The sequence below is a fragment of the Oncorhynchus kisutch genome, linkage group LG27, assembly GCF_002021735.2.
Source record: "Oncorhynchus kisutch isolate 150728-3 linkage group LG27, Okis_V2, whole genome shotgun sequence".
NCBI classification, from domain to species: domain Eukaryota; kingdom Metazoa; phylum Chordata; class Actinopteri; order Salmoniformes; family Salmonidae; genus Oncorhynchus; species Oncorhynchus kisutch.
In genome coordinates this window covers 42,648,131-42,675,541 of record NC_034200.2, presented here as the reverse complement: position 1 = coordinate 42,675,541, position 27,411 = coordinate 42,648,131, and the positions used below count along the sequence as shown (strand labels likewise).

At 47.7% G+C, this 27,411-nt stretch overlaps 1 protein-coding gene across 7 annotated transcripts; it reads left to right on the top strand.

Moving 5' to 3' along the window:
• On the top strand, positions 1 to 27,411 carry cc2d1b (coiled-coil and C2 domain containing 1B). Of its 7 annotated transcripts, XM_031806554.1 has the most exons (26): positions 23 to 155; positions 603 to 705; positions 827 to 965; positions 3,860 to 3,963; positions 4,097 to 4,186; positions 6,264 to 6,398; positions 6,736 to 7,066; positions 7,550 to 7,668; positions 10,462 to 10,540; positions 10,719 to 10,945; positions 12,328 to 12,400; positions 13,396 to 13,529; positions 13,952 to 14,081; positions 15,716 to 15,888; positions 17,110 to 17,235; positions 18,574 to 18,632; positions 18,772 to 18,888; positions 19,063 to 19,136; positions 19,737 to 19,795; positions 20,033 to 20,084; positions 20,164 to 20,208; positions 20,302 to 20,356; positions 20,558 to 20,648; positions 24,965 to 25,087; positions 25,173 to 25,224; positions 25,300 to 27,411. In XM_031806554.1, the coding sequence occupies exons 2-25, from the start codon at positions 643 to 645 to the stop codon at positions 25,182 to 25,184; spliced, it is 2,610 nt and encodes an 869-aa protein (XP_031662414.1). In that variant the 5' UTR covers positions 23 to 155; positions 603 to 642; the 3' UTR covers positions 25,185 to 25,224; positions 25,300 to 27,411. The 7 variants fall into 7 exon arrangements, with proteins under 7 accessions (XP_031662416.1, XP_031662412.1, XP_031662413.1 ...); XM_031806556.1 differs by lacking the exon at positions 20,302 to 20,356 and having other exon boundaries at positions 1 to 127; positions 7,553 to 7,668; positions 20,164 to 20,263; XM_031806552.1 differs by lacking the exon at positions 20,302 to 20,356 and having other exon boundaries at positions 1 to 127; positions 20,164 to 20,263.

Below are 27,411 nucleotides of genomic sequence, written 5' to 3'. Positions count from 1 at the left end.
CAATATACAACACAGCATTCAGTCCGCCGGGGAAATTCACACGAAGAAGAAGTTGGTTGTCAGTCTGAGAGTAAATAACCGTCAACTGGTCGCTGGCTGGAGATTTCACGTTTATCCTTGAAGGAAAGTACGTTGCATTCGTGGTGAATGAGTAGGTAAAGGACAATGGTCGTACTATAAGCGTCGTTAGCTAACTAACTACCCACAAATAGTTTTGCTACTAGCGAATGTTAATGGTTTGCTGGCTGGCTTAAAAACACCGAAGTAGCGTTAGCTACCTCAAGGGAGGCGGTTTATGCTTGTCACGAAATGGTTGCCTCATACCCTAGCAAGCAAATCCACTGTCTGTGTAATGTTAGCTATTTTAGCAAAAAAAAATAGTGCTAACTTTAATAACTAGTTCACTACTAGCCTCTGCCGTTTCAATATTTATTTTTTTAGCTACGTTAGCTCACATGACCTGCTGCACCTGCAACTGTTTTAAGTTAGTAACTTTAAGTTGAACTTACTAACGCTGGTTTGTAGTGTTAACTAGCTGACGTTTAGCGTAGCAACATCACTAGCTAGCTAACGTTAGTCTTTCGTCTTCTGTTTTCCCCCAGATCTCTTTCCTCCGGTTAGGGGTGTTTTAAAACTAGCGGTATGTTCGGGAAGAAGAAGAGGGCTCCTTTGCCAAAGGGCCAGGGCGCAGCTGCAGCCAAACAGGTGAGAGGGACACATCACCTGTGTGTGTGTCACAACGAGGAGGCTGGCTGGCTAACCTCTCTCTAACTCACACACACGCATATAGCTATCCTATATCACCATTCACCTTCCTTGGTTCCAGATGGGTTTGTTTGTGGACTTCAACCCAGAGGAGATGACGCAGGACATGGATGATCCGACCGTGGATGATGCTGATCTAGAAGCAGAGTTATCGGCTCTCACTGGGGGCAAGCCTGCTGGAGGGAGATTAAAGCAGAAAGGTAAGTCTTCACACACTGTGTTGTACTCGTGGTTGAGGCAGGTAGCCTAGTGGTTAGAGGGGCGGCAGGTAGCCTAGTGGTTAGAGGGGCGGCAGGTAGCCTAGTGGTTAGAGGGGCGGCAGGTAGCCTAGTGGTTAGAGGGGCGGCAGGTAGCCTAGTGGTTAGAGGGCGGCAGGTAGCCTAGTGGTTAGAGGGGCGGCAGGTAGCCTAGTGGTTAGAGGGGCGGCAGGTAGCCTAGTGGTTAGAGGGGCGGCAGGTAGCCTAGTGGTTAGAGGGGCGGCAGGTAGCCTAGTGGTTAGAGGGGCGGCAGGTAGCCTAGTGGTTAGAGTAGAGGGGCGGCAGGTAGCCTAGTGGTTAGAGGGGCGGCAGGTAGCCTAGTGGTTAGAGGGGCGGCAGGTAGCCTAGTGGTTAGAGGGCGGCAGGTAGCCTAGTGGTTAGAGGGGCGGCAGGTAGCCTAGTGGTTAGAGGGGCGGCAGGTAGCCTAGTGGTTAGAGGGGCGGCAGGTAGCCTAGTGGTTAGAGGGGCGGCAGGTAGCCTAGTGGTTAGAGGGGCGGCAGGTAGCCTAGTGGTTAGAGGGGCGGCAGGTAGCCTAGTGGTTAGAGGGGCGGCAGGTAGCCTAGTGGTTAGAGGGGCGGCAGGTAGCCTAGTGGTTAGAGGGGCGGCAGGTAGCCTAGTGGTTAGAGGGGCGGCAGGTAGCCTAGTGGTTAGAGGGGCGGCAGGTAGCCTAGTGGTTAGAGGGGCGGCAGGTAGCCTAGTGGTTAGAGGGGCGGCAGGTAGCCTAGTGGTTAGAGGGGCGGCAGGTAGCCTAGTGGTTAGAGGGGCGGCAGGTAGCCTAGTGGTTAGAGGGGCGGCAGGTAGCCTAGTGGTTAGAGGGGCGGCAGGTAGCCTAGTGGTTAGAGGGGCGGCAGGTAGCCTAGTGGTTAGAGGGGCGGCAGGTAGCCTAGTGGTTAGAGGGGCGGCAGGTAGCCTAGTGGTTAGAGGGGCGGCAGGTAACAGAAGGGTTGCTGGGTCAAATCCCAGAGCTGACAAGGTAGAAATCTAACATTCTGCCCCTGGACAAGGCAGTTAGCCCACTGTTCCTCTGTAGCCCGTCATTGTAAATAAGAATTTGTTCTTAAATGACTTGCCCAGTTTAAATAAAGGTAAAATAAATAAAAATAAGAGAACTATACAGCTTTCAGGAAGTATTCATACCACTTGACCACATACCACTCTGAACTATCTACCCACAATACCCCATAATGACACAGTGAAAACATGTCTGTAGAAATTGTAGCAAATTTATTTGAAAATAAATACGGAAATATCTCCTAAGTATTCACACCTTTGGTGCCGATTTTAAAGCTTTGAGTCTTCTTGGGTATGTCTATCGGCTTTGCACATCTGGATTAGTTTTTTTTAATTCCATTCTTTGCATATTTCTCAAGCTCTGTTATTAAGTTAGATGGGAGAGGCGGTGAATAGCAATCTTCAAGTCTTTCCATAGATTTTCAATAGGATTTATGTCTGGGCTGTGGCTGGGCCACTCAATGATTTATACATTCTAGTTCCGTAGAAATTCCAGCGTTGCTTTGGCTGTATGCTTGTGGTCATTGTTCTGTTGGAATGTAAATCTTTGCCCCAGTGTAAGATTGTTTGCCCTCTAAAGCAGGTTCTCATCATGCATTTGGCTGAATTTGGCTCCATTCATTGTTCCCCTCTATCCTTACTTGTGTCCCAGAACCTGCTGCTGAAAAGCATCCCCATAGCATGATTCTGCCACCACCATGCTTCACGGTAGGGATGGTGTTAAATGGGTGATGAGCTGTGTCTGGTTTTCTCCAGACAGCACTTTTCATTCAGGCTCGAGAGTTCAATTTTGTCTTATCAGACCACAGAATATTTTGCCTTATGCGCTGAGTTTTTCACGTGCCTTTTTTGCAAACTCCTGACATGCTGTCATGTGCCTTTTTCTCAGGAGTGTCTTCAGTCTGGCCACTCCCCCCATAAAGCCCAGATTGGTGAAGTGCAGTAGAGACTGTTGTCCTTCTGGAAGTTTCTCCCATCTCAGCCAAGGAACTCTATAGTTCTGTCAGTGATCATTGGGTTCTTGGTCTCCTCCCTGACCAAGGGCCTTCTTGCCCAGTTGCTCAGTTTGGACAGACAGCCAGCTCTAGGCAGAGTCTGAGTAGTTCCATATTTTTCCCTTTTCCCAGTAATGGTGACCGCTGTGCTGTTTGGAAACTTTCAACATTTAAGAAACTGTTTTATACCCTTCCCCAGATATACTGTATGCCGAATCGCAGTTCTATCTCTGTGATCTACGGACAGTTCTTTGGACTTCATGGTTTTGTGTCTGACATACACTGTCACCTGTGGGACTTCTTTTTTTATTTTTTTATAGACAAGTGTTTTTTTGTGTTTTTTTTCAAAATCATGTTCAAACAATTGAATTGGCAACAGGTGTACTTGATGGAGATGAGGTATTGTGTGTAGATGGGTGACATAATTCGTTTTTTATTTAATCCATTTTGATTTCAGATTGTAAACACAAGAGAATGTGTAATAAGTCGAGGGGTATGAATACTTTTTGAAGGCACTGTATCTCTACTTTAATGAGATACAATTTCAACTTTTTTTTTTAATTTAAATTTGCGATGAAATCCACGTTAGGGAACAACGCCACTGTTCGCCCCCACTGACTTCCTTGTTTTTGTTGATGAACGGAGGTGAGGAGCGTCCAGCAGTGTGGTAAAAACATTACTCTTTGAGGGTCATAGGTCATCCTTGTGATCACATCTTTAAAAAAAATAATCACAAGATGGAACCCCCCCCCCCCATGTTAATTTATAATATTTCTCCCACTGATTACGCCGCTGATATGTTTCACTAATTGATATGTCTCTCTGTCCTAGCCCCCTTACCTATGGAGAATATAGCCAGAATGGCAGAGGAGTGTATGAAGGATATATACGACGATGATGATGATGATAACCTGGAAGATGATGAAGATTTACTGGTAACTGTTTGGGTTTATTTCAATCTATTTTTGCTAATCTTTTACTTAGTGTGTCTCACAGCGCTGTGTTAGTGTTGCGTTGAACCTATGATAAACATGTTCTGTTTGTGCCTGACTGTTACTATGTTACCAGGCTGAGCTGCAGGAAGTGGTGGGTGACGAGGAAACGGAGGATCATGTGACACCCACCTCCATGGAAGAGCCTCCGCAATCACCACCCCAGGTAAACTAACATGACATCACCTGCCTATACAAACATATACACTGAGTTGTATCCTGCAATTCCAGCGTGAGACTTTTTAGTTTTGACGGGGTTACCGTTACGGTGTATGAAATACTGAAGCATTAATGGGCTTGTTACTCACGTCTCTAATCAAAGCATTGTCAACTACATGCAAACAGCACTTACATTTCCGTTGTCAACAGACTCTGGCAAACAAGTGGAGTGAGATACTATTTTTACAATACTGAAATGAATCCTCTCTCCCTTATGCGACTACTGTTTTTGTGTCCGTTTGAAATGGCTCAAGTTAATAGTAGCACATGAAATGGACTGCTTGTGTTAGATTGTGTACAGGTATAATGTTGATGCCTATGCTGTGATAATGTGCTGCAACATTCGGACGTGGTCTTGGCAACCCGGGCTTCTGTTGGGACGTAGTCTTGGCAACCCGGGCTTCTGTTGGGACGTAGTCTTTGCAACCCGGGCATCTGTTGGGATGTAGTCTTTGCAACCCGGGCTTCTGTTGGGACGTAGTCTTGGCAACCCCGGCTTACGTTGGGACGTAGTCTTGGCAACCCCGGCTTACGTTGGGACGTAGTCTTGGCAACCCGGGCTTACGTTGGGACGTAGTCTTGGCAACCCGGGCTTACGTTGGGACGTAGTCTGGGCAACCCGGGCTTACGTTGGGACGTAGTCTTGGCAACCCGGGCTTACGTTGGGACGTAGTCTTGGCAACCCGGGCTTACGTTGGGACGTAGTCTTGGCAACCCGGGCTTACGTTGGGACGTAGTCTTGGCAACCCGGGCTTACGTTGGGACGTAGTCTTGGCAACCCGGGCTTCTGTTGGGATGTAGTCTTGGCAACCCGGGCTTCTGTTGGGACGTAGTCTTGGCAACCCGGGCTTACGGCCGGAACGTAGTCTTGGCAACCCGGGCTTACGCCGGAACGTAGTCTTGGCAACCCGGGCTTACGGCCGGAACGTAGTCTTGGCAGCCCGGGCTTCTGTTGGAACGTAGTCTTGGCAGCTCGGGCTTCTGTTGGAACGTAGTCTTGGCAACTCGGGCTTGCGTTGGGACGTAGTCTTGGCAGCTCGGGCTTCTGTTGGAACGTAGTCTTGGCAACCCGGGCTTACGCCGGAACGTAGTCTTGGCAACCCTGGCTTACGGCCGGAACGTAGTCTTGGCAGCCCGGGCTTCTGTTGGAACGTAGTCTTGGCAACTCGGGCTTACGGCCGGAACGTAGTCTTGGCAACCCTGGCTTACGGCCGGAACGTAGTCTTGGCAACCCTGGCTTACGGCCGGAACGTAGTCTTGGCAACTCGGGCTTGCGTTGGGACGTAGTCTTGGCAACTCGGAAGGTCACATGCAGTGCCTTGAGAAAGTATTGCAGATGTATGACATGTTATTGGCCTGCACACAATACCCCATAATGTCAACGTGGAATTATGTTTAGGGATTTTTTTAGTATTTTTTTTTAATGAACATTATTTGTCAAGCCTAAATAAGTTAATGATTAAAAATGTGTCAAATAAGTCCCATATTAAGTTGCATGGACTCTGTGTGCAATAATCGTGTTTAACATGAGTTTTGAATGACTACCTCATCTCTGTACCCCACACATACAATTATCTGTAAGGTCCCTCAGTTGAACAGTCATTTTAAATACAGATTCAACCACAAAGACCAGGGAGGTTTTCCAATGCCTCCCAAAGAAGGGCACCTACTGGTCGATGGGGTTTCAAAATTCAAAATAAACAGAGCATTAATTGAATATCCCTTTGATTATGGTGAAGTTATTAATTTACACTTTGGGTGGTGTATCAATACACCCAGTCACTACAGGCGTCCTTCCTAACTCAGTTGCTGTAGAAGAAGGAAACCCAAGTTTTCACTCATTATGGTCTATTTTGTATAGACTGATGAGAGAAAATAAATGGTCTATTACACAATCAAAAAATGTGCAATAAGTCAAGGGGTATGAATACTTCTTGAAGACGGCACTGTAACCTGCATTTACAATACTTCACAGTACACATGAACACTGAATGATCAAACTTGGTTGTTGTTCTTATCATCAGTTAGCTCCTCCTGCGGTACCTGGCAGTCTGCAGCACACCTTGGAGGAGAGACTGAGTATGTACCGGACAGCTGTCGCCCACGCCAAGGCCTCAGGGGAATCGTCTAAAGCACGGAGATACGACAGAGGGATCCAGGTGGCGATGCTAATTTGTAGTTCACTATAAACTCTCATGTCCTGTTGTGTTTAGTGTAGAGCTGGAGCAAAAGCATGTACTCCTTGTTGCTTTCCAGAGCCTATATTCACAAAGCTTCTCAGAGTAAACACTGATCTAGAATCAGTTTGCCCTTTTTTTAAATAAAAATCATAAGATCATATGGTCAGGAAGGACCTGATCCAAGATCAGCACGATCTACTACGCTGAGACAATTTGCTAATGGTTCTAGCAGGATGATTTGACTACCCCCTCCCCCCGGATCTAAAGTCCGAAAACCTTTTTTGTCTCGTCTCCTTATCTCTGTGCTTCTCCACAGAGCCTGGAGTCCATGCTGGTCTCATTGAAGAAGGGGAGGAAGGTGGATGAGGCTGACATCCCCCCACCTGTAGCTGGAGGAGCCCCAACCTCCACCGCCCCCCCAAGACGTGCTCCTCCCCCTCCACCCTCTGGTCTTGAACCTGAACTGACACCTCCACAACAGCAGGGGGAGCCAGAGGCTGCTCCTCCTGCTGAAATGTTACCCGTACCTGTCTCACCTGAGGCAGTATCACCCAGCAGTGAGGAGGAGCTGTCCATCTCCACCCTGGCCACTGTCAGCAGCCATCCTAGCACTGAGGGAGAGGAAGAGACTGGACACGCCAGCACAGGTCACACAGGAAGTCAATCATTCAATGATTGTTGCTGTTACTTAGTCAATCATTTCGATCAACTTATTTTTTACCATGTAGGCTCCTGAAATTTACCACAGATTAGATAAATGATAACAGTAAACAAGAATCACCTGCCTCCAACCAAATGAATGTTACATTTGTTTGTCTACAGGAGGTTCACTACACCTCCTGGGGTGTGGTTGCTGTGTTTCTCTACACCTCCTGGGATGTGGTTGTTGTGTTTCTCTACACCTCCTGGGATGTGGTTGTTGTGTTTCTCTACACCTCCTGGGATGTGGTTGTTGTGTTTCTCTACACCTCCTGGGATGTGGTTGTTGTGTTTCTCTACACCTCCTGGGATGTGGTTGTTGTGTTTCTCTACACCTCCTGGGATGTGGTTGTTGTGTTTCTCTACACCTCCTGGGATGTGGTTGTGATTGCTGTGTTTCTCTGTGTGTGTGTTCTCCTCTGATCCCACAGTAGGCGAGGCCACGAAGGCGATGCTGTTAGGCAGACAGAGGGAGTATAAAGTGGCGGCTCTGAAAGCCAAGCAGCAAGGAGACATGGAACAAGTCAAACTCTACTTCAGGACCAGCAAGGTCACTGTTTTATGTTTTTGGGATCAAAAAGTGTTGACATTTTAAAGAATAGGTCTAGCTTAGGCTCTTCCAGGAGTAAGCTAGGGGGGTAATGTATGATCTTAGGCTCTTCCAGGAATTTTAAAGAATAGGTCTAGCTTAGGCTCTTCCAGGAGTAAGCTAGGGGGGTAATGTATGATCTTAGGCTCTTCCAGGAATTTTAAAGAATAGGTCTAGCTTAGGCTCTTCCAGGAATTTTAAAGAATAGGTCTAGCTTAGGCTCTTCCAGGAATTTTAAAGAATAGGTCTAGCTTAGGCTCTTCCAGGAATTTTAAAGAATAGGTCTAGCTTAGGCTCTTCCAGGAATTTTAAAGAATAGGTCTAGCTTAGGCTCTTCCAGGAATTTTTGTATATATATTTTTTATTTTAGTCAGTTAAGAACAAATTCTTATTTTCAATGACGGCCTAGGAACTGTGGGTTAACTGCCTGTTCAGGGGCAGAACGACAGATTTGTACCTTGGCAGCTCGGGGATTTCAACCTGCAACCTTTCGGTTTCTAGTCCAAGGCTCTAACCACTAGGCTACCCTAAGCTATGGTGTAATGTATGATCTTAGGCTCTTCCAGGAGTAAGCTAGGGGGGGTAATGTATGATCTTAGGCTCTTCCAGGAGTAAGCTAGGGGGGGTAATGTATGATCTTAGGCTCTTCCAGGAGTAAGCTAGGGGGGTAATGTATGATCTTAGGCTCTTCCAGGAGTAAGCTAGGGGGGGTAATGTATGATCTTAGGCTCTTCCAGGAGTAAGCTAGGGGGGGTAATGTATGATCTTAGGCTCTTCCAGGAATAAGCTAGGGGGGGTAATGTATGATCTTAGGCTCTTCCAGGAGTAAGCTAGGGGGGGTAATGTATGATCTTAGGCTCTTCCAGGAGTAAGCTAGGGGGGTAATGTATGATCTTAGGCTCTTCCAGGAATAAGCTAGGGGGGTAATGTATGATCTTAGGCTCTTCCAGGAGTAAGCTAGGGGGGTAATGTATGATCTTAGGCTCTTCCAGGAGTAAGCTAGGGGGGTAATGTATGATCTTAGGCTCTTCCAGGAGTAAGCTAGGGGGGTAATGTATGATCTTAGGCTCTTCCAGGAGTAAGCTAGGGGGGGTAATGTATGATCTTAGGCTCTTCCAGGAGTAAGCTAGGGGGGGTAATGTATGATCTTAGGCTCTTCCAGGAGTAAGCTAGGGGGGGTAATGTATGATCTTAGGCTCTTCCAGGAGTAAGCTAGGGGGGGTAATGTATGATCTCTTGGGGATGAGCCTGGTCAGGGTTTTGTGGTCCATCCTCTATGTACAACTCTGGCAGTTATCTGACGTAAGTGATGCATGGAGAGTCTTAACAGCAGCCTTGTTGCCTACTATAGAATTTGGAGGAGAGATGTTCTGTGTTCACTTGGGCAGCTGGAGGAGAGAGGTGTTCACTAGGGCAGCTGGAGGAGAGAGGTGTTCACTTGGGCAGCTGGAGGAGAGAGGTGTTCACTTGGGCAGCTGGAGGAGAGAGGTGTTCACTTGGGCAGCTGGAGGAGAGATGTTCTCTGCGTGTTCACTAGGGCAGCTGGAGGAGAGGTGTTCTCTGCGTGTTCACTAGGGCAGCTGGAGGAGAGATGTTCTCTGCGTGTTCACTAGGGCAGCTGGAGGAGAGGTGTTCTCTGCGTGTTCACTAGGGCAGCTGGAGGAGAGGTGTTCTCTGCGTGTTCACTAGGGCAGCTGGAGGAGAGATGTTCTCTGCGTGTTCACTAGGGCAGCTGGAGGAGAGGTGTTCTCTGCGTGTTCACTAGGGCAGCTGGAGGAGAGGTGTTCTCTGCGTGTTCACTAGGGCAGCTGGAGGAGAGGTGTTCTCTGCGTGTTCACTAGGGCAGCTGGAGGAGAGGTGTTCACTAGGGCAGCTGGAGGAGAGGTGTTCTCTGCGTGTTCACTAGGGCAGCTGGAGGAGAGGTGTTCTCTGCGTGTTCACTAGGGCAGCTGGAGGAGAGAGATGTTCTCTGCGTGTTCACTAGGGCAGCTGGAGGAGAGAGATGTTCTCTGCGTGTTCACTAGGGCAGCTGGAGGAGAGAGATGTTCACTAGGGCAGCTGGAGGAGAGATGTTCACTAGGGCAGCTGATGTTCTCTGTGTATTCACTAGGGCAGCTGGAGGAGAGTTGTTCCCTGTGTATTCACTAGGGCAGCTGATGTTCCCTGTGTATTCACTAGGGCAGCTGGAGGAGAGTTGTTCCCTGTGTATTCACTAGGGCAGCTGATGTTCCCTGTGTATTCACTAGGGCAGCTGATGTTCCCTGTGTATTCACTAGGGCAGCTGATGTTCCCTGTGTATTCACTAGGGCAGCTGATGTTCCCTGTGTATTCACTAGGGCAGCTGATGTTCCCTGTGTATTCACTAGGGCAGCTGGAGGAGAGTTGTTCCCTGTGTATTCACTAGGACAGCTGATGTTCCCTGTGTATTCACTAGGGCAGCTGATGTTCCCTGTGTATTCACTAGGGCAGCTGATGTTCCCTGTGTATTCACTAGGGCAGCTGATGTTCTCTGTGTATTCACTAGGGCAGCTGATGTTCCCTGTGTATTCACTAGGGCAGCTGATGTTCTCTGTGTATTCACTAGGGCAGCTGGAGGAGTTGTTTGAGTCCATCTGTATTGGTGTCTCTTCTGCTTCCTTTCTCTTTGTCCTGTTCCTCACTGAGGCCCTGGAGTTATCTGAGGCATGCAAAACACGTAGGAAGTCAACAAAGACTGCCATTGTGATATGTTGTTGTCTGTGTTTATGGTTGCAGAGGTTTGACGCGGTGATCGAAGCGTTGGAGAAGGGACAGGAGGTGGACCTGAGTTGCCTGCCACCCTCACTATCCTCGGGTAAGGAGTGACCACAGGGCTGATCTGAAATGGCACCCTATTCCCTATATAGTGCACTACTTTAGGCCAGAGCCCTATCAGAACCACTGCATTATATAGGGAATGGAGCCATTTTGGAAAAAGATGGAGTCAAAGTTGTCCGTCTCGAAGATGTTATATATATTTGCTCTGTCTTTAGGGGTCATCTCAGCCTTATCTGGCCCAGAAAAAGAACCCGGTCCTGGACAGACCTCAAGCCCCAATCCCCCTGCCTCCACACCTCCAGCCCCCTCTGCTGTCCCGGCCCAGCCTAAAGACGTCCTGGAGGCCCTGGAGCAGCGGAGAGACCGCTATCAGGAGGCCTGCGCCCAGGCCAAAGCCAGCGGAGACGACCGCAAGGCCCGCATGCACGAGCGCATCGCCAAGGTAACGCCTCCTAAGACCTAACCTTAACTGTGTTGAACAACCAATAACTTTCTATTTGTACTCTGTCTCTTTGAAAAAACGATGTTTTGCCACCAGAGTCCCTGGGTTCGCGCCCAGGCTCTGTCGTAACCGACCGGGAGGTCCGTGGGGCGACGCACAATTGGCCTAGCGTCGTCCGGGTTAGGGAGGGGTTGGCAGGTAGGGATATCCTTGTCTTATCGATCACCAGCGACTCCTGTGGCAGGCCGGGCGCAGTGCACGCTAACCAGGTCGCCAGGTGTACAGTGTTTCCTCCGACACATTGGTGCGGCTGGCTTCCCGGGTTGGATGCGCGCTGTGTTAAGAAGCAGTGCGGCTTGGTTGGGTTGTGTATCGGAGGACGCATGACTTTCAACCTTCGTCTCTCCCGAGCCCGTACGGGAGTTGTAGCGATGAGACAAGATAGTAGCTACTAAAAACAATTGGAGACCACGAAATTGGGGAGAAAAAGGGGGCAAAAAAATAATAATAAAACTATGTTTATCACAAAGTACTTAAAACCCTTTGTCCCGAGACTCCATCAAACATCTCCTTTTCATTTGTCTGTCTGCATGTCCCTTATATTTATCCTCATAGTAAAGTGTTGTACCATGTTCTGTTCAGGATAACCAGGACTACAAGTACAACACAAAACAGTTTGACATAAACCGTTTCATTCATGAGTTTTTTTAATTGACAAATGGCAACAACAACAAATGCCTAATCAAAAACGTGACACTGTCCTGGGGTCTCCAATGGTCTTCCATGTAGAAGACCCCCTTCTAATGACTCTTGTGTAGCTTGTGTGAGCGTCATAGACCAAAACATGTTACGTGTCTCAGCTTTTCAGAGATGACTTTTTAATAGTTTTGTAGCTCAAATCATTCTGACATTTTTGTTAAAATTTTTTTTTAAAAGACCCAATCCCGGTCCCCTTCAGGATCAGCCATTATCTCTAGCGCAGCAGATGGCTGGGGTCTGCAGATGGCTGGGGTCTGCAGATGGCTGGGGTCTGCAGATGGCTGGGGTCTGCAGATGGCTGGGGTCTGCAGATGGCTGGGGTCTGCAGATGGCTGGGGTCTGCAGATGGCTGGGGTCTGCAGATGGCTGGGGTCTGCAGATGGCCGGGGTCTGCAGATGGCCGGGGTCTGCAGATGGCCGGGGTCTGCAGATGGCCGGGGTCTGCAGATACAGAAGAAATAAACCAATCCAATGTAGCTCAAACACAATGTTTTTGAAAAATGGGGGTCAAAGTCCAAAACGTGGGAGCGTTACGATGGGACTCCATTAATGCCTAAATCCTTATCACCTTTGACCTCTGGTTATTAGAGGACTATGATATGACCCTGGACCTGTTCCCACAGCAATACCAGAGTGCCATCCGCACCCACAAAGCAGGACGAGCTGTCAACTATGCTGAGCTGCCTGTCCCCCCAGGTGAGTCCTGTACATCACGCTGTCTCACTACAGGAACAGGATATAGACTAGTGTCCTGTCCAGGGGGTGTACTGGTACATCACGCTGTCTCACTACAGGAACAGGATATAGCCTAGTTTCCTGTCCAGGGGGTGTACTGGTACATCAAGCTGTCTCACTACAGGAACAGGATATAGACTAGTGTCCTGTCCAGGGGGTGTCCTGCTACATCAAGCTGTCTCACTACAGGATATAGACTAGTGTCCTGTCCAGGGGGTGTCCTGCTACATCAAGCTGTCTCACTACAGGAACAGGATATAGACTAGTGTCCTGTCCAGGGGGTGTCCTGTACATCAGAAACAGGATATAGACTAGTGTCCTGTCCAGGGGGTGTCCTGTACATCAAGCTGTCTCACTACAGGAACAGGATATAGACTAGTGTCCTGTCCAGGGGGTGTCCTGCTACATCAAGCTGTCTCACTACAGGATATAGACTAGTGTCCTGTCCAGGGGGTGTCCTGCTACATCAAGCTGTCTCACTACAGGAACAGGATATAGACTAGTGTCCTGTCCAGGGGGTGTCCTGGTACATCAAGCTGTCTCACTACAGGAACAGGATATAGACTAGTGTCCTGTCCAGGGGGTGTCCTGCTACATCAAGCTGTCTCACTACAGGATATAGACTAGTGTCCTGTCCAGGGGGTGTCCTGGTACATCAAGCTGTCTCACTACAGGAACAGGATATAGACTAGTGTCCTGTCCAGGGGGTGTCCTGTACATTAGAAACAGGATATAGACTAGTGTCCTGTCCAGGGGGTGTCCTGTACATCAGAAACAGGAGACAAGCTCTTGTTCCATTAGTAATGTTAGATACTGAATGTAAAAACAGATCATTTATTGTAGTTGTAGCATTAGTTGTGTATAAACTATATATATAAAAAAAAATGTATATATATATATTTTTTTGTGGTTATGTTTGTGTGATCCAATCAGAATGATGTATCTGCATCCAACAGGGTTTCATCCAATCCCCGGCCAGGAGGGGGGGGTGGGAGCTGAGCAGGGATTCTCTGCCATGCTGGAGGCTGCCAATAAGCTGGCATCTGAGGAAACCATAGTGACAGGAGAGGAGGAAGGAGAGAATGAGGAGGTGAACTATTTCTTTCCTTCCAATATTGTGTACTAGAAACCACCTTATTCTCATATAGAGCACAACCCTCTGTGTGGCTGCCCTATCCCTGTGTGGGAAAGGGTTAGGATACCTAGTCAGTTGTACAACTGAAATGTGTCTTCCACATTTAACCCAACCCCTGTGAATCGGAGAGGTGTGTCTTCCACATTTAACCCAACCCCTCTGAATCGGAGAGGTGTAGGGGGGCTGCCTTAATTGACCTCCATGTCATCAGTGCCCGGGGAACAGTGGGTTAACTGCCTTTTTCAGGGGCAGAACGAAATATATTTACCATGTCAGCTCGGGGATTCGATCCAGCAACCGTTGGGGCAAAAGTAGTAAATAGGGTGTGATTTGAGACATAGGGTTAGTGTGTTGTTTGACTGTGCTCCTATCCACAGAGCAAGCCTCCTGTTCCTGAGAAGTTAAAGAAGCCCATGTTGGCTGTTCCGCCCACGACCCAGAGGCCCAAGAGGAGCACCTCTCCCTCTGCAGACAGGACCCACCAGAGAGAGAGCCTGTCTGCTACAGGTCAGATCCTAGCCCCATCTCTAGCCTCTAGCCCCATCTCTAGCCTCTAGCCCCATCTCTAGCCTCTAGCCCCATGCCTAGCCCCATGCCTAGCCCCACTTTTAGCCTCTAGACCATTTCTAGCCCCATTTCTAGCCTCTAGACCCATTTCTAGACTCATTTCTAGCCTCTAGACCCATTTCTAGCCTCGACCCATTTCTAGACCCATTTCTAGCCTCTAGACCCATTTCTAGACCCATTTCTAGCCTCTAGACCCATTTCTAGACCCATTTCTAGCCTCTAGACCCATTTCTAGACCCATTTCTAGCCTCTAGACCCATTTCTAGACCCATTTCTAGCCTCTAGACCCATTTCTAGACCCATTTCTAGCCTCTAGACCCATTTCTAGACCCATTTCTAGCCTCTAGACCCATTTCTAGACCCATTTCTAGCCTCTAGACCCATTTCTAGACCCATTTCTAGCCTCTAGACCCATTTCTAGACCCATTTCTAGCCTCTAGACCCATTTCTAGACCCATTTCTAGCCTCTAGACCCATTTCTAGACCCATTTCTAGCCTCTAGACCCATTTCTAGACCCATTTCTAGCCTCTAGACCCATTTCTAGACCCATTTCTAGCCTCTAGACCCATTTCTAGACCCATTTCTAGACCCATTTCTAGCCTCTAGACCCATTTCTAGCCTCTAGACCCATTTCTAGACCCCTAGCCTCTAGCCCCATTTCTAGCCTCTAGACCCATTTCTAGACCCCTAGCCCCATTTCTAGCCTCTAGCCCCATCTATAGCCTCTAGCCCCATCTATAGCCTCTAGCCCCATGCCTAGCCCCACTTCTAGCCTCTAGACCCATTTCTAGACCCATTTCTAGCCTCTAGACCCATTTCTAGACCCATTTCTAGCCTCTAGACCCATTTCTAGACCCATTTCTAGCCTCTAGACCCATTTTTAGACCCATTTCTAGCCTCGACCCATTTCTAGACCCATTTCTAGCCTCTAGACCCATTTCTAGCCTCTAGACCCATTTCTAGACCCATTTCTAGCCTCTAGACCCATTTCTAGACCCATTTCTAGCCTCTAGACCCATTTCTAGAACCATTTCTAGCCTCTAGAACCATTTCTAGCCTCTAGACCCATTTCTAGAACCATTTCTAGCCTCTAGACCCATTTCTAGACCCATTTCTAGCCTCTAGACCCATTTCTAGACCCATTTCTAGCCTCTAGACCCATTTCTAGACCCATTTCTAGCCTCTAGACCCATTTCTAGATCCCTAGCCTCTAGCCCCATTTCTAGCTATTTTCCCCTTTTTTTTTTCTCTCTGCATTGTTGGATAATGGGCCGTATGCATTTCACTGTTCGCCTACAACTGCTGTTTACCAAGCATGTGACAAATACTATTGGGGGGAAAACAGACGAGCATACTTACCGGTTAACTCCCCGACTACGGCCAATCAAGAGAAGAGATGACAACCCCAGTCCCTGTCACTACTTTAACAGGACAACTGTCATAAACAGTTATGAAAGTCACCACAGATTATCCCCTATACCCCAACATTGTGTACTACTGTGGTTGAAAGCGGTGTTCTATATAGGGAATAGGAAGTCATTTCAGAAACGCCTTGTTCCTCTCCTCCCTACAGCGCTACAGCAGTTGGACTTTGTGGAGGGACGCAGGCAGCAGTACATGAAGGCAGCGTTGCAGGCCAAACAGAAGAACGACATGGACGCAGCCAGAACCCTGCTCCGTACCGCCAAGGGTCTGGAGCCGCTCATCGACGCCGTCAAGGCAGGCAAACACGTCGATATCAGCAAGGTGAATTTTCGCGTCTTGGATTGGAACCATTTTGTCTTTTAAGTAGCTCGACCGGTCATTACATCCAACCTGGTGAAAGTTAAACTGACACGATTACATTTTTTGTCGAAAAACGACTTTATATTGAAGCAGTGGGCGGTTCGGCGCTACACGACCGTTAGACCCGATGACGTGTTTCCGCGCATGACCTTTAGCTAGCCAACGTCGCCATGACATCACCTAGAAGTGTCATCGAGGATTCCTATTGGAGAAGCAGTTTCTGCATATCGTCTACGGTCTTTGCCTGTAGTGTACGAAGTAGAGTTGGGTGAATTTTATTGATTGCATTGTCTGTTAACGATGTTCGATTGCCATTGCGCCGATGGCGACAACATCGTGATGTCACAAAAATGATTTTTTTAAATATTTGAACTTGACTGCGCTGCCGGAGTCTGGCGGCACTGTGGTCTGAGGTTGTGAGGCCGGTTGGACATACTGCCAAATTCTCTAAAACAAAGTTGGAGGCAGCTTCTGGTAAAGAAATTAACATTTTAAATACCTGACAACAGCTCTGGTGGACATTCCTGCAGTCAACATGCCAATTGCACAAACCCTCAACTTAAGACATCTGTGGCGTTGTGTGACACAACTGCACATTTTACAATGGCCTTTTATTGTCCCCCGCACAAGGTGCCCCTGTGTAATGATGAAGCTCTTTAATCAGCTTCTTGATATGCCACATATGTCAAGTGGATGAATTATCTTGACAAAGGAGACATACTCGCTAACAGGGATGGAAACAAATTTGTTCACAACATTTTAGAGACATTTAGCTTTTTGTGTATAATGGAACATTTCTGAGAAATGTTATTTCAGCTCGGGAAACATTGAACAAACACTTTTGTTTTATATTTTTGTTCAGTGTAGTTTTAAAGGCTAATGTAACTGATATGAGAAACATGGCCATACCAATTTGAAAAATGTTCTGCTGCCTAGATGAGAACATAACTAGGCCTGACACTGTTCTGTTTTGAGAAATGATTTATTCAGATTGTGGCTTTGTAACTAATTTAAATATGTCATTGTGCAGCAGATCATAGTTCTGGTATTTAAAAAAAAAATGGTATATTAACAATGTTTGGCTGGGAAGGTGGGTCATTCCAGACTTACCTTTTAGTAGCAAGGCACTACAATCCTCTACCTCTGTGGTGTAACACCTTGTCTGTCTGTGGTGTTCTCTAGGTGCCATCGCCCCCTGGTGATGAGGATGAGGACTTCATCCTGGTTCATCACAGTGAAGTCCAGATCTCAGAGAAGGCAGATGAGGTCTACACTCAACTGGCCAAGATGCTCAAGGAACAGTACGAGGTACTAATTATCAACTGCTTGTTAGATAATGAAAGGAGAGGGTTTTTTTTCACATGCCTCCAAACTCAAAGGCTAGCCGAATAGAGATGTTAACACTCAGGAGCCCAGAGGAAACCCTTCTATATCTATTGTCCTCTTCTGCTGCTGTACTGCTACTATACTGACATGAGTCATGAAGGATTTATTATGGCCTGCTACTATACTGACATGAGTCATGAAGGATTTATTATGGCCTGCTACTATACTGACATGAGTCATGAAGGATTTATTATGGCCTGCTACTATACTGACATGAGTAATGAAGGATTTATTATGGCCTGCTACTATACTGACATGAGTCATGAAGGATTTATTATGGCCTGCTACTATAATGAAGCGGCGCACAATTGGCCAGCGTCGTCCGGGTTAGAGGAGGGTTTGGCCCAGCGTCGTCCGGGTTAGAGGAGGGTTTGGCCCAGCGTCGTCCGGGTTAGAGGAGGGTTTGGCCCAGCGTCGTCCGGGTTAGAGGAGGGTTTGGCCCAGCGTCGTCCGGGTTAGAGGAGGGTTTGGCCCAGCGTCGTCCGGGTTAGAGGAGGGTTTGTCCGGCCCGGGATGTCCTTGTCCCATTGCGTTCCAGCGACTCCTTGTTGCGGGCCGGGCGCATGCACGCTGACATGGTCGCCAGCTGTACGGTGTTTCCAAAACATTCGTGTGGTTGGCTTCCGGGTTAAACGAGCAGTGTGTCGTGTTTCAGAGGACGCTTGTCCCTCGACCTTTTGCGTCTCCCAAGTTCGTAGGGAAGTTGCAGCAATGGGACAAGACTGTAACTACCAATTTGGATATCACTAAAAAAGGGTAAAAAGTACCAAAGAAAACAATTATAAAACAAAGATTCACTTTTGGCAGCGATAACAGAGTCTTTTTGGGTAAGTCTCCAAGAGCTGTACAAACCTGGATTGTACCATATTTGCCCATAATTAATTTTTACAAATTCTTCATACTTTGTCAACATGGTTGTTGATCATTGCTATTCAATGATTTTCATGTGTTGCTATATATTTTATGTAGTCTAAACTTTCTCGGCCACTCAAGCATTCACTGTCTTCTTGGTATGTAAACTCATGTAGATTTGGCCTTGTTTTTTAGGTTATGTCCTGCTGAAGGGTGAATTCATCTCCCAGTGTCTGGTAGAAAGCAGACTGAACCATGTCATTCTCTAGGATTTTGACTATACTTAGCTCCATTCCATTTTCTTTTTATCCTGAAAAACTCCCCAGTCCTTAATGATAACAAGCATACCCATGACAGGTTGCAGCCACCAACAATTAATCATTTTATTTTTCTCTCTGTCTCCTGTAGAAGTGCATGACTTATTCCAAGCAGTTCACTCATCTGGGTAACATCGCTGAGACCACCAAGTAAGAGACCGTCTTCATCGTAGCATCCTGTACACGCCTAGCCTGTCCCTATGAATGGGAAAATTATACAACACCAACTGATACACACGCATCATTCTGGCGTTGTGGTACTGATGTTCTGCCCGTTGTGTGTGTCGAGGTTTGAGAAGATGGCAGAAAGTTGTAAGAAGAGTCTGGAGATGTTGAAGCTGTCTCAGTCGAAGAGACTGGACCCTCCTAAACATCACTTTGAGGAGAGGACATACCACACCGTCAGGTTGTCGTCTCTTTCTCTCTAACAGTATATATCTCTCTCGTTCTTCATCTCACTCTTCTGTGTTATCCTCTCAATTCAATTTGCTTTATTGGCATGACGTAACAATGTACATATTGCCAAAACTTATTTTGGATATTCACAATATAAAAGACATGTCTCTCGCTCTCTCGCTAGGATCTTCCCAGAGCTCAGTAGTACAGAGATGGTGGTGGTGGTTGTCAGAGGGATGAATCTGCCTGCTCCTTCAGGTAACATTGACCCCTCTGTATCCACCCGTATCCTTCCTGTATTCTTCCTATAGTCCCCTGTGTCTCCCTGTGGTGGTGGATCAGCTCCCAGGTATTGAGTCAGTGGTCAGTCCTCTCAATGTCTCTCTGCTCCTCGTCTCTCCCCAGGTATTGAGTCAGTGGTCGGTCCTCTCAATGTCTCTCTGCTCCTCGTCTCTCCCCAGGTATTGAGTCAGTGGTCGGTCCTCTCAATGTCTCTCTGCTCCTCGTCTCTCCCCAGGTATTGAGTCAGTGGTCGGTCCTCTCAATGTCTCTCTGCTCCTCGTCTCTCCCCAGGTATTGAGTCAGTGGTCTGTCCTCTCAATGTCTCTCTGCTCCTCGTCTCTCCCCAGGTATTGAGTCAGTGGTCGGTCCTCTCAATGTCTCTCTGCTCCTCGTCTCTCCCCAGGTATTGAGTCAGTGGTCGGTCCTCTCAATGTCTCTCTGCTCCTCGTCTCTCCCCAGGTATTGAGTCAGTGGTCGGTCCTCTCTTCATGTCTCTCTGCTCCTTGTCTCTCCCCAGGTATTGAGTCAGTGGTCGGTCCTCCCTTAATGTCTCCCCGCCCCCTTGTCTCTCCCCAGGTATAGCTACCAATGATCTGGATGCCTATGTCAAGTTTGACTTCCCCTATCCCAGTACGGTGAGTTAGTGGGCTACTGTTCAGTTTACCAACCTGTTCTTGGAGACTCAAATTCATTTGCACATATTTGTTCTAATCTAACACGAACACACCATATTCACCATAGTCCACTAATCGTCAAGCACAGGTGTGCTGTGCTCCAGCTATAGTATGCCTATGGATGGTTGGTCTGAGAAGGCCTGTGTAGTAGCAGAAGTCATCGTCTCTATTTGAACTGTCTCTCTGTGTTGATCTCAGGAACAACCCCAGAAACACAGAACGGCTGTGGTCAAGAACACCAACTCCCCAGGTAATGCCCAGGACCATGATGTCTGTGGTGTGTCTGTGAAATAGCTTACCCCATTTCCTGTCGTCTCTCTGTGCTCCAGAGTTCAACCAGGGCTTCACTCTGAACATCAACCGGAACCACAGAGGCTTCAGGAGAGTGGTCCAATCGAAAGGACTTAAACTGGAACTGTTGCATAAAGGGTACGTCTCTCACACACACACACACCACACACACAGAGGCTTCAGGAGAGTGGTCCAATCGAAAGGACTTAAACTGGAACTGTTGCATAAAGGGTACGTCTCTCACACACACACACACCACACACACACACACACACACACACACACACACACACCACACACACACACCACACACACACCACACACGTCCAAACTGGAACACGACCGTGTGACCCCCAAGACGAGTGGAAGTCGTTTTGATCCTTTTCAAGTGTAAGTGATGAGCGCGGTCTTTGTGTGTGTGTCATGTGACAGGGGTTTCCTGCGGAGCGACAAGCCTATCGGGACGGCCCACATCAAACTGGAGAAACTGGAGACCGAGAGTGAAGTACGAGAGATAGTGGAGGTAAGGATGATGTGGAGAGAGACGGTGGCAGTACGATTTGCCTCCGCCAATCGTTCACAAAACAACAGAATGCAGCACCCGACTGAAGAGACAAGAAACAACCAGTTTGCTAGTTACAGAATCGACGTGCGCTCTGGGAAGACGGAGGTAGGGTGCAAAGGCAGTTTGCTAGTTACAGAAACGGCGTGCGCTCTGGGAAGACTGAGGTAGGGGGCTAAGGCAGTTTGCTAGTTACAGAATCGGCGTGCGCTCTGGGAAGACGGAGGTAGGGTGCAAAGGCAGTTTCCCAGTTACAGCAGCGCGTCCCAGTGATGAAATGGAGCTGGTTGTCACTATAGAGGTGAAAGGAACACCACACGTTCAAAAGGGGTATGCCGGGAGTTACTCTCTGCCTGAAAGAAAGGGGTATGCAAGGAGTTACACTCTGCCTGAAAGAGATCAGTGGATAAAAGGGGTATGCCAGGAGTTACACTCTGCCTGAAAGATAAAAGGGGTATGCCGGGAGTTACTCTCTGCTTGAAAGATAAAAGGGGTATGCCGGGAGTTACTCTCTGCCTGAAAGATAAAAGGGGTATGCCAGGAGTTACTCTCTGCCTGAAAGAGATCAGTGGATAAAAGGGGTATGCCAGGAGTTACACTCTGCCTGAAAGATAAAAGGGGTATGCCGGGAGTTACTCTCTGCCTGAAAGAGATCAGTGGATAAAAGGGGTATGCCGGGATTTACTCTCTGCCTGAAAGAGATCAGTGGATAAAAGGGGTATGCCGGGATTTACTCTCTGCCTGAAAGAGATCAGTGGATAAAAGGGGTATGGTAGAAAGTGTGCGATGTAATAACCTGCAGTGCAGCCCAAAGATCATTTTGTTGTGTTGAACTTGACAGTAGCACGTGTGTGAGAGCTGGGGGGTTATTACATATTTTACTGAGTGAATGTTTTGCACACATGTAGCCTTGTGCACTTGATTGATGTCTACTACAGTGAGGGAGGGGGGTATTTTATCCCCTGCTGATTTTGTACGTTTGTCCACTGACAAAGAAATGATCCGTCTATAATTGTAATGGTAGGTTTGTTTGAACAGTGAGAGACAGAATAACAAAACAAATTCAGAGAAACGCATGTCAAAAATGTTATAAATCGATTTGCATTTTTTGCCAGACAGACGCTTTAGACAACACACACTTACATTCCCCTGCCCTGATCAGTCAACACACATTCCCCTGCCCTGATCAGTCAACACACATTCCCCTGCCCTGATCAGTCAACACACATTCCCCTGCCCTGATCAGTCAACACACATTCCCCTGCCCTGATCAGTCAACACACATTCCCCTGCCCTGATCAGTCAACACACATTCCCCTGCCCTGATCAGTCAACACACATTCCCCTGCCCTGATCAGTCAACACACATTCCCCTGCCCTGATCAGTCAACACACATTTATAGTAAGAATATAAAATTATAAAATACAAGTAATATTTTTCACACAACTTGAGTCATGGGAACTTGTATATTTTGGAACAAACCCTTTTTTTCATCCACGTTTCCTCTGTGGTTCTGGAACAGGAGTGAACAGAGTGTCTTCATCATGATACTGAAAGAAAATAATAGCAATCTATATTTTCAAAAGTATGTCGGGGCGGCAGGGTAGCCTAGTGGTTAGAGTGGAGGGGCGGCAGGGTAGCCTAGTGGTTAGAGTGGAGGGGAGGCAGGGTAGCCTAGTGGTTAGAGTGGAGGGGCGGCAGGGTAGCCTAGTGGTTAGAGTGGAGGGGAGGCAGGGTAGCCTAGTGGTTAGAGTGGAGGGGCGGCAGGGTAGCCTAGTGGTTAGAGTGGAGGGGCGGCAGGGTAGCCTAGTGGTTAGAGTGGAGGGGCGGCAGGGTAGCCTAGTGGTTAGAGTGGAGGGGCGGCAGGGTAGCCTAGTGGTTAGAGTGGAGGGGCGGCAGGGTAGCCTAGTGGTTAGAGTGGAGGGGCGGCAGGGTAGCCTAGTGGTTAGAGTGGAGGGGCGGCAGGGTAGCCTAGTGGTTAGAGTGGAGGGGCGGCAGGGTAGCCTAGTGGTTAGAGTGGAGGGGCGGCAGGGTAGCCTAGTGGTTAGAGTGGAGGGGCGGCAGGGTAGCCTAGTGGTTAGAGTGGAGGGGCGGCAGGGTAGCCTAGTGGTTAGAGTGGAGGGGCGGCAGGGTAGCCTAGTGGTTAGAGTGGAGGGGCGGCAGGGTAGCCTAGTGGTTAGAGTGGAGGGGCGGCAGGGTAGCCTAGTGGTTAGAGTGGAGGGGCGGCAGGGTAGCCTAGTGGTTAGAGTGGAGGGGCGGCAGGGTAGACTAGTGGTTAGAGTGGAGGGGCGGCAGGGTAGCCTAGTGGTTAGAGCGTTGGACTAGTAACCGGAAGGTTGCAAGTTCAAATCCCCGAGCTGACAAGGTACAAATCTGTCGTTCTGCCCCTGAACAGGCAGTTAACCCACTGTTCCTAGGCCGTCATTGAAAATAAGAATTTGTTCTTAACTGACTTGCCTGGTTAAATAAAGGTAAATAATAATGTGAGTCATGTTCATATTTTACAACCTCCGCAGGCTCCACCAGCCAGAGAATTAACTATATACACTGTTCCAAAAAAATAAAGGGAACACTAAAATAACACATCCTAGATCTGAATGAAATATTCTTATTAAATACTTTTTTCTCTACATAGTTGAATGTGCTGACAACAAAATCACACAAAAATTATCAATGGAAATCAAATTTATCAACCCATGGAGGGTCTGGATTTGGAGTCGCACTCAAAATTAAAGTGGAAAACCACACTACAGGCTGATCCAACTTTGATGTAATGTCCTTAAAACAAGTCAAAATGAGGCTCAGTAGTGTGTGGCCTCCACGTGCCTGTACGACCTCCCTACAACGCCTGGGCGTGCTCCTGATGAGGTGGCGGATGGTCTCCTGAGGGATCTCCTCCCAGACCTGGACTAAAGCATCCGCCAACTCCTGGACAGTCTGTGGTGCAACGTGGCGTTGGTGGATGGAGCGAGACATGATGTCCCAGATGTGCTCAATTGGATTCAGGTCTGGGGAACGGGCGGGCCAGTCCATAGCATCAATGCCTTCCTCTTGCAGGAACTGCTGACACACTCCAGCCACATGAGGTCTAGCATTGTCTTGCATTAGGAGGAACCCAGGGCCAACCACACCAGCATATGGTCTCACAAGGGGTCTGAGGATCTCATCTCGGTACCTAATGGCAGTCAGGCTACCTCTGGCGAGTACATGGAGGGCAGTGCGGCCCCCCAAAGAAATGCCAGCCCACACCACAACTGACCCACCACCAAACCGGTCATGCTGGAGGATGTTGCAGGCAGCAGAACGTTCTCCACGGCGTCGCCAGACTGTCACGTGCTCAGTGTGAACCTGCTTTCATCTGTGAAGAGCACAGGACGACAGTGGCGAATTTGCCAATCTTGGTGTTCTCTGGCAAATGCCAAACGTCCTGCACGGTATTGGGCTGTAAGCACAACCCCCACCTGTGGACGTCGGGGGCCCTCATACCACCCTCATGGAGTCTGTTTCTGACCGTTTGACCTCATGGAGTCTGTTTCTGACACATGCACATTTGTGGCCCTGCATTTTGCAGGGCTCTGGCAGTGCTCCTCCTTGCACAAAGGCGGAGGTAGCGGTCCTGCTGCTGGGTTGTTGCCCTCCTACGGCCTCCTCCACGTCTCTTGATGTACTGGCCTGTCTCCTGGTAGCGTCTCCATGCTCTGGACACTACACTGGCAGACACAGCAAACCTTCTTGCCACAGCTCGCATTGATGTGCCATCCTGGATGAGCTGCACTACCTGAGCCACTTGTGTGGGTTGTAGACTCCGTCTCAAGCTACCACTAGAGTGAAAGCACCGCCAGCATTCAAAAGTGACCAAAACATCAGCCAGGAAGCATAGGAACTGAGAAGTGGTCTGTAGTCACCACCTGCAGAACCACTCCTTTATTGGGGGTGTCTTGCTAATTGCCTATAATTTCCACATGTTGTCTATTCCATTTGCACAACAGCATGTGACATTTATTGTCAATCAGTGTTGCTTCCTAAGTGGACAGTTTGATTTCACAGAAGTGTGATTGACTCGGAGTTACATTGTGTTGTTTAAGTGTTCCCTTTATTTTTTTGAGCAGTGTAGTTTGAGGTTATCTGAATTATTAGACACATTCATGACTAGATCAGGCTTAGTTACCAGCAATACCCTTCAGATATAAAGGAAAGGCAGAACAAAGCTGGCGGCTTGGTAAATGTAACGTGTTTTGGTTGTGTGTTTTTAGTGATACTATGTTTTGTACTACAGGTGATTGATGGCCGTAAGCCTACCGGAGGTCGTGTGGAGGTCAGGGTTCGCCTGAGGGAGCCTCTGAGTGGACAGGACCTTCAGACAACCACAGAACGCTGGTTAGTTCTGGACCAGTCACAGGTAAGGCCAACGTGTGGGTCCCTCTGTCAGGCCCTGGAGTTGTAGTGTGTGTCCCAGACACTCAACCTCTGGTTGGTCCTCCCAGGTTCTTCTCTAACTGCTGCTCAGCTGGGGACAACTAGGAACACTTTAAAAAGGTAGGTGAACTTCCTCTCCACAACAAGTTAAAATAGAAACCAAGTCATCAACACAATGACCTTTCTATCTCACAGGTGATAAACGCTCCCGTTGTCCTCTGATGAAGATTATGACGGGATGATGATGATGATGATGAAGAGGAGGATGTTGTCGTGGCTGGCCTGTTTAGTCTTCCAGGGTTCTGTCAGTCCGACACAGTCAACACGGGTCTTTAGCTTGTAAACATTTTGCACACAGAGTGATGGAGCTTCTCTTCACTCTGGGGTGGGGGGAATGGGCTCCATGTTTAGCTAACCTTAAGATAACATTGGCTGGGATTCAATCAAAAGGAGACATTTACAGGTCATTATTCCCCCCCCCCCCCCTGAGCTGATTTCTGAGTCCTAGTTCTATACCCTGCTGATTTTGAAAGACAGCGACGTAGTTAGTCTCTCTCTAATATATTATTCACCTATGCACTTATTCTACCAAAGTAATCACTGTTGCTGTACGATGCTGCATAGTTCAATTGCCTTGAATATTTGCCCTACTGTTAATGATCACAATAATAATGTGTGATAAGAACTTGCATCGCTCAAAAAGTAAATCTTTGCTACAATGTTGGTTGTTGTTCCCAGGACTGTTTTGTTTCTATCCACTGGAGCAGTTATAGGCCAGGATTCACTAGAGCAGTTATAGGCCAGGATTCACTGGAGCAGTTATAGGCCAGGATTCACTGGAGCAGTTATAGGCCAGGATTCACTGGAGCAGTTATAGGCCAGGATTCACTAGAGCAGTTATAGGCCAGGATTCACTAGAGCAGTTATAGGCCAGGATTCACTAGAGCAGTTATAGGCCAGGATTCACTAGAGCAGTTATAGGCCAGGATTCACTAGAGCAGTTATAGGCCAGGATTCACTAGAGCAGTTATAGGCCAGGATTCACTGGAGCAGTTATAGGCCAGGATTCACTGGAGCAGTTATAGGCCAGGATTCAACCCTGATTTAGATCCCCTGTTTTTATAGCAGCTTGACATTGTTTTGAAAGGTAATGCGATCTCCACATACGCGGTAACATTGCCTTTTTAAAATTTGTATTTAAAGCTGCATTGTCGACTAGAGCGTAGGGGGGGGTTGAATCCCGGCTCTAATACCAGAACAGGATAATGTTCACGCTCACACCACAGGTGGACATGACTGAATTTACAGATGTCTAGGCTACCACTGCTACTAGATGTTCAAAGGCAAATTGGTCAACTGACATAAGCATGTCATAGGTACTCTTAAGGTGTCATAAGGCTACATAGCTCTTGTGTCCGTGTCACTTTTGAGGTGGATGGTATAGATCTGACCTTGAACCTCTGTTCCCTATGGGGCCCTGGTCCAAACTAGTGCACTAAATCGGGATTATGGTGCTGTTTGGGAAAGATGTCATTTATGTTGGGGTCGTTTTGTGTTTTTAAATTGAAGAGACTCATAAGTTTACACTTTATAGCTGTGATCCTCCGTACACACATCTGTGAGTTGGGTTCAGCTGAGCTTTTAGCCAAGAACATTTTTTTTCTTTTGTCTGCGTGTAAATCAAAGTAGTATTTTATGAAGTGGTAATTTAAAAATGCTTAACAGCAAAGCGATTATGGTTACACGGACACAGATGCTTTTCAATGGAGAATCTTTGAAAAAGATTTTTTGGGGGGGTCCAGGACACTCTGTTTGGGTAACTGTCCCACGGTCTGAGCCAATTATATCCCCCCCATTCTCTACTGATAGCCAATTATATCCCCCCATTCTCTACTGATAGCCAATTATACCCCCCCCATTCTCTACTGATAGCCCCCCCCCATTCTCTGATAGCCAATTATATCCCCCCCCATTCTCTACTGATAGCCAATTATATCCCCCCCATTCTCTACTGATAGCCAATTATACCCCCCCATTCTCTACTGATAGCCAATTATATCCCACTAGAACTTTACAATGCTGCTTCTATCAGAATATTGTGCATCAATGTGGTCCCGTCAATTCAAAATATATTTTATTAAACAAAATGCTTCCTCTGCTCCAATATGTTTTTGTATGTATATTGGCAAGTTTATCATAATGACACTTAAACTGTACACTTTTATAGGACCTAAAGGTACCTTTTAAATAAAGTCGTAATGTGTATTTGTGGCATAAACGAAGCAATAAAGGAAAATGATTTCATGG

Bases quoted from the DNA above. Each gene is read 5' to 3' on its own strand.
- cc2d1b (XM_031806552.1), top strand. From the start codon at position 643: ATGTTCGGGAAGAAGAAGAGGGCTCCTTTGCCAAAGGGCCAGGGCGCA. The intron at 4,187-6,263 runs GTAAACTAACAT...TCTTATCATCAG, and splicing joins CTCCGCAATCACCACCCCAG to TTAGCTCCTCCTGCGGTACC. The intron at 7,669-10,461 runs GTCACTGTTTTA...TTATGGTTGCAG, and splicing joins TCTACTTCAGGACCAGCAAG to AGGTTTGACGCGGTGATCGA.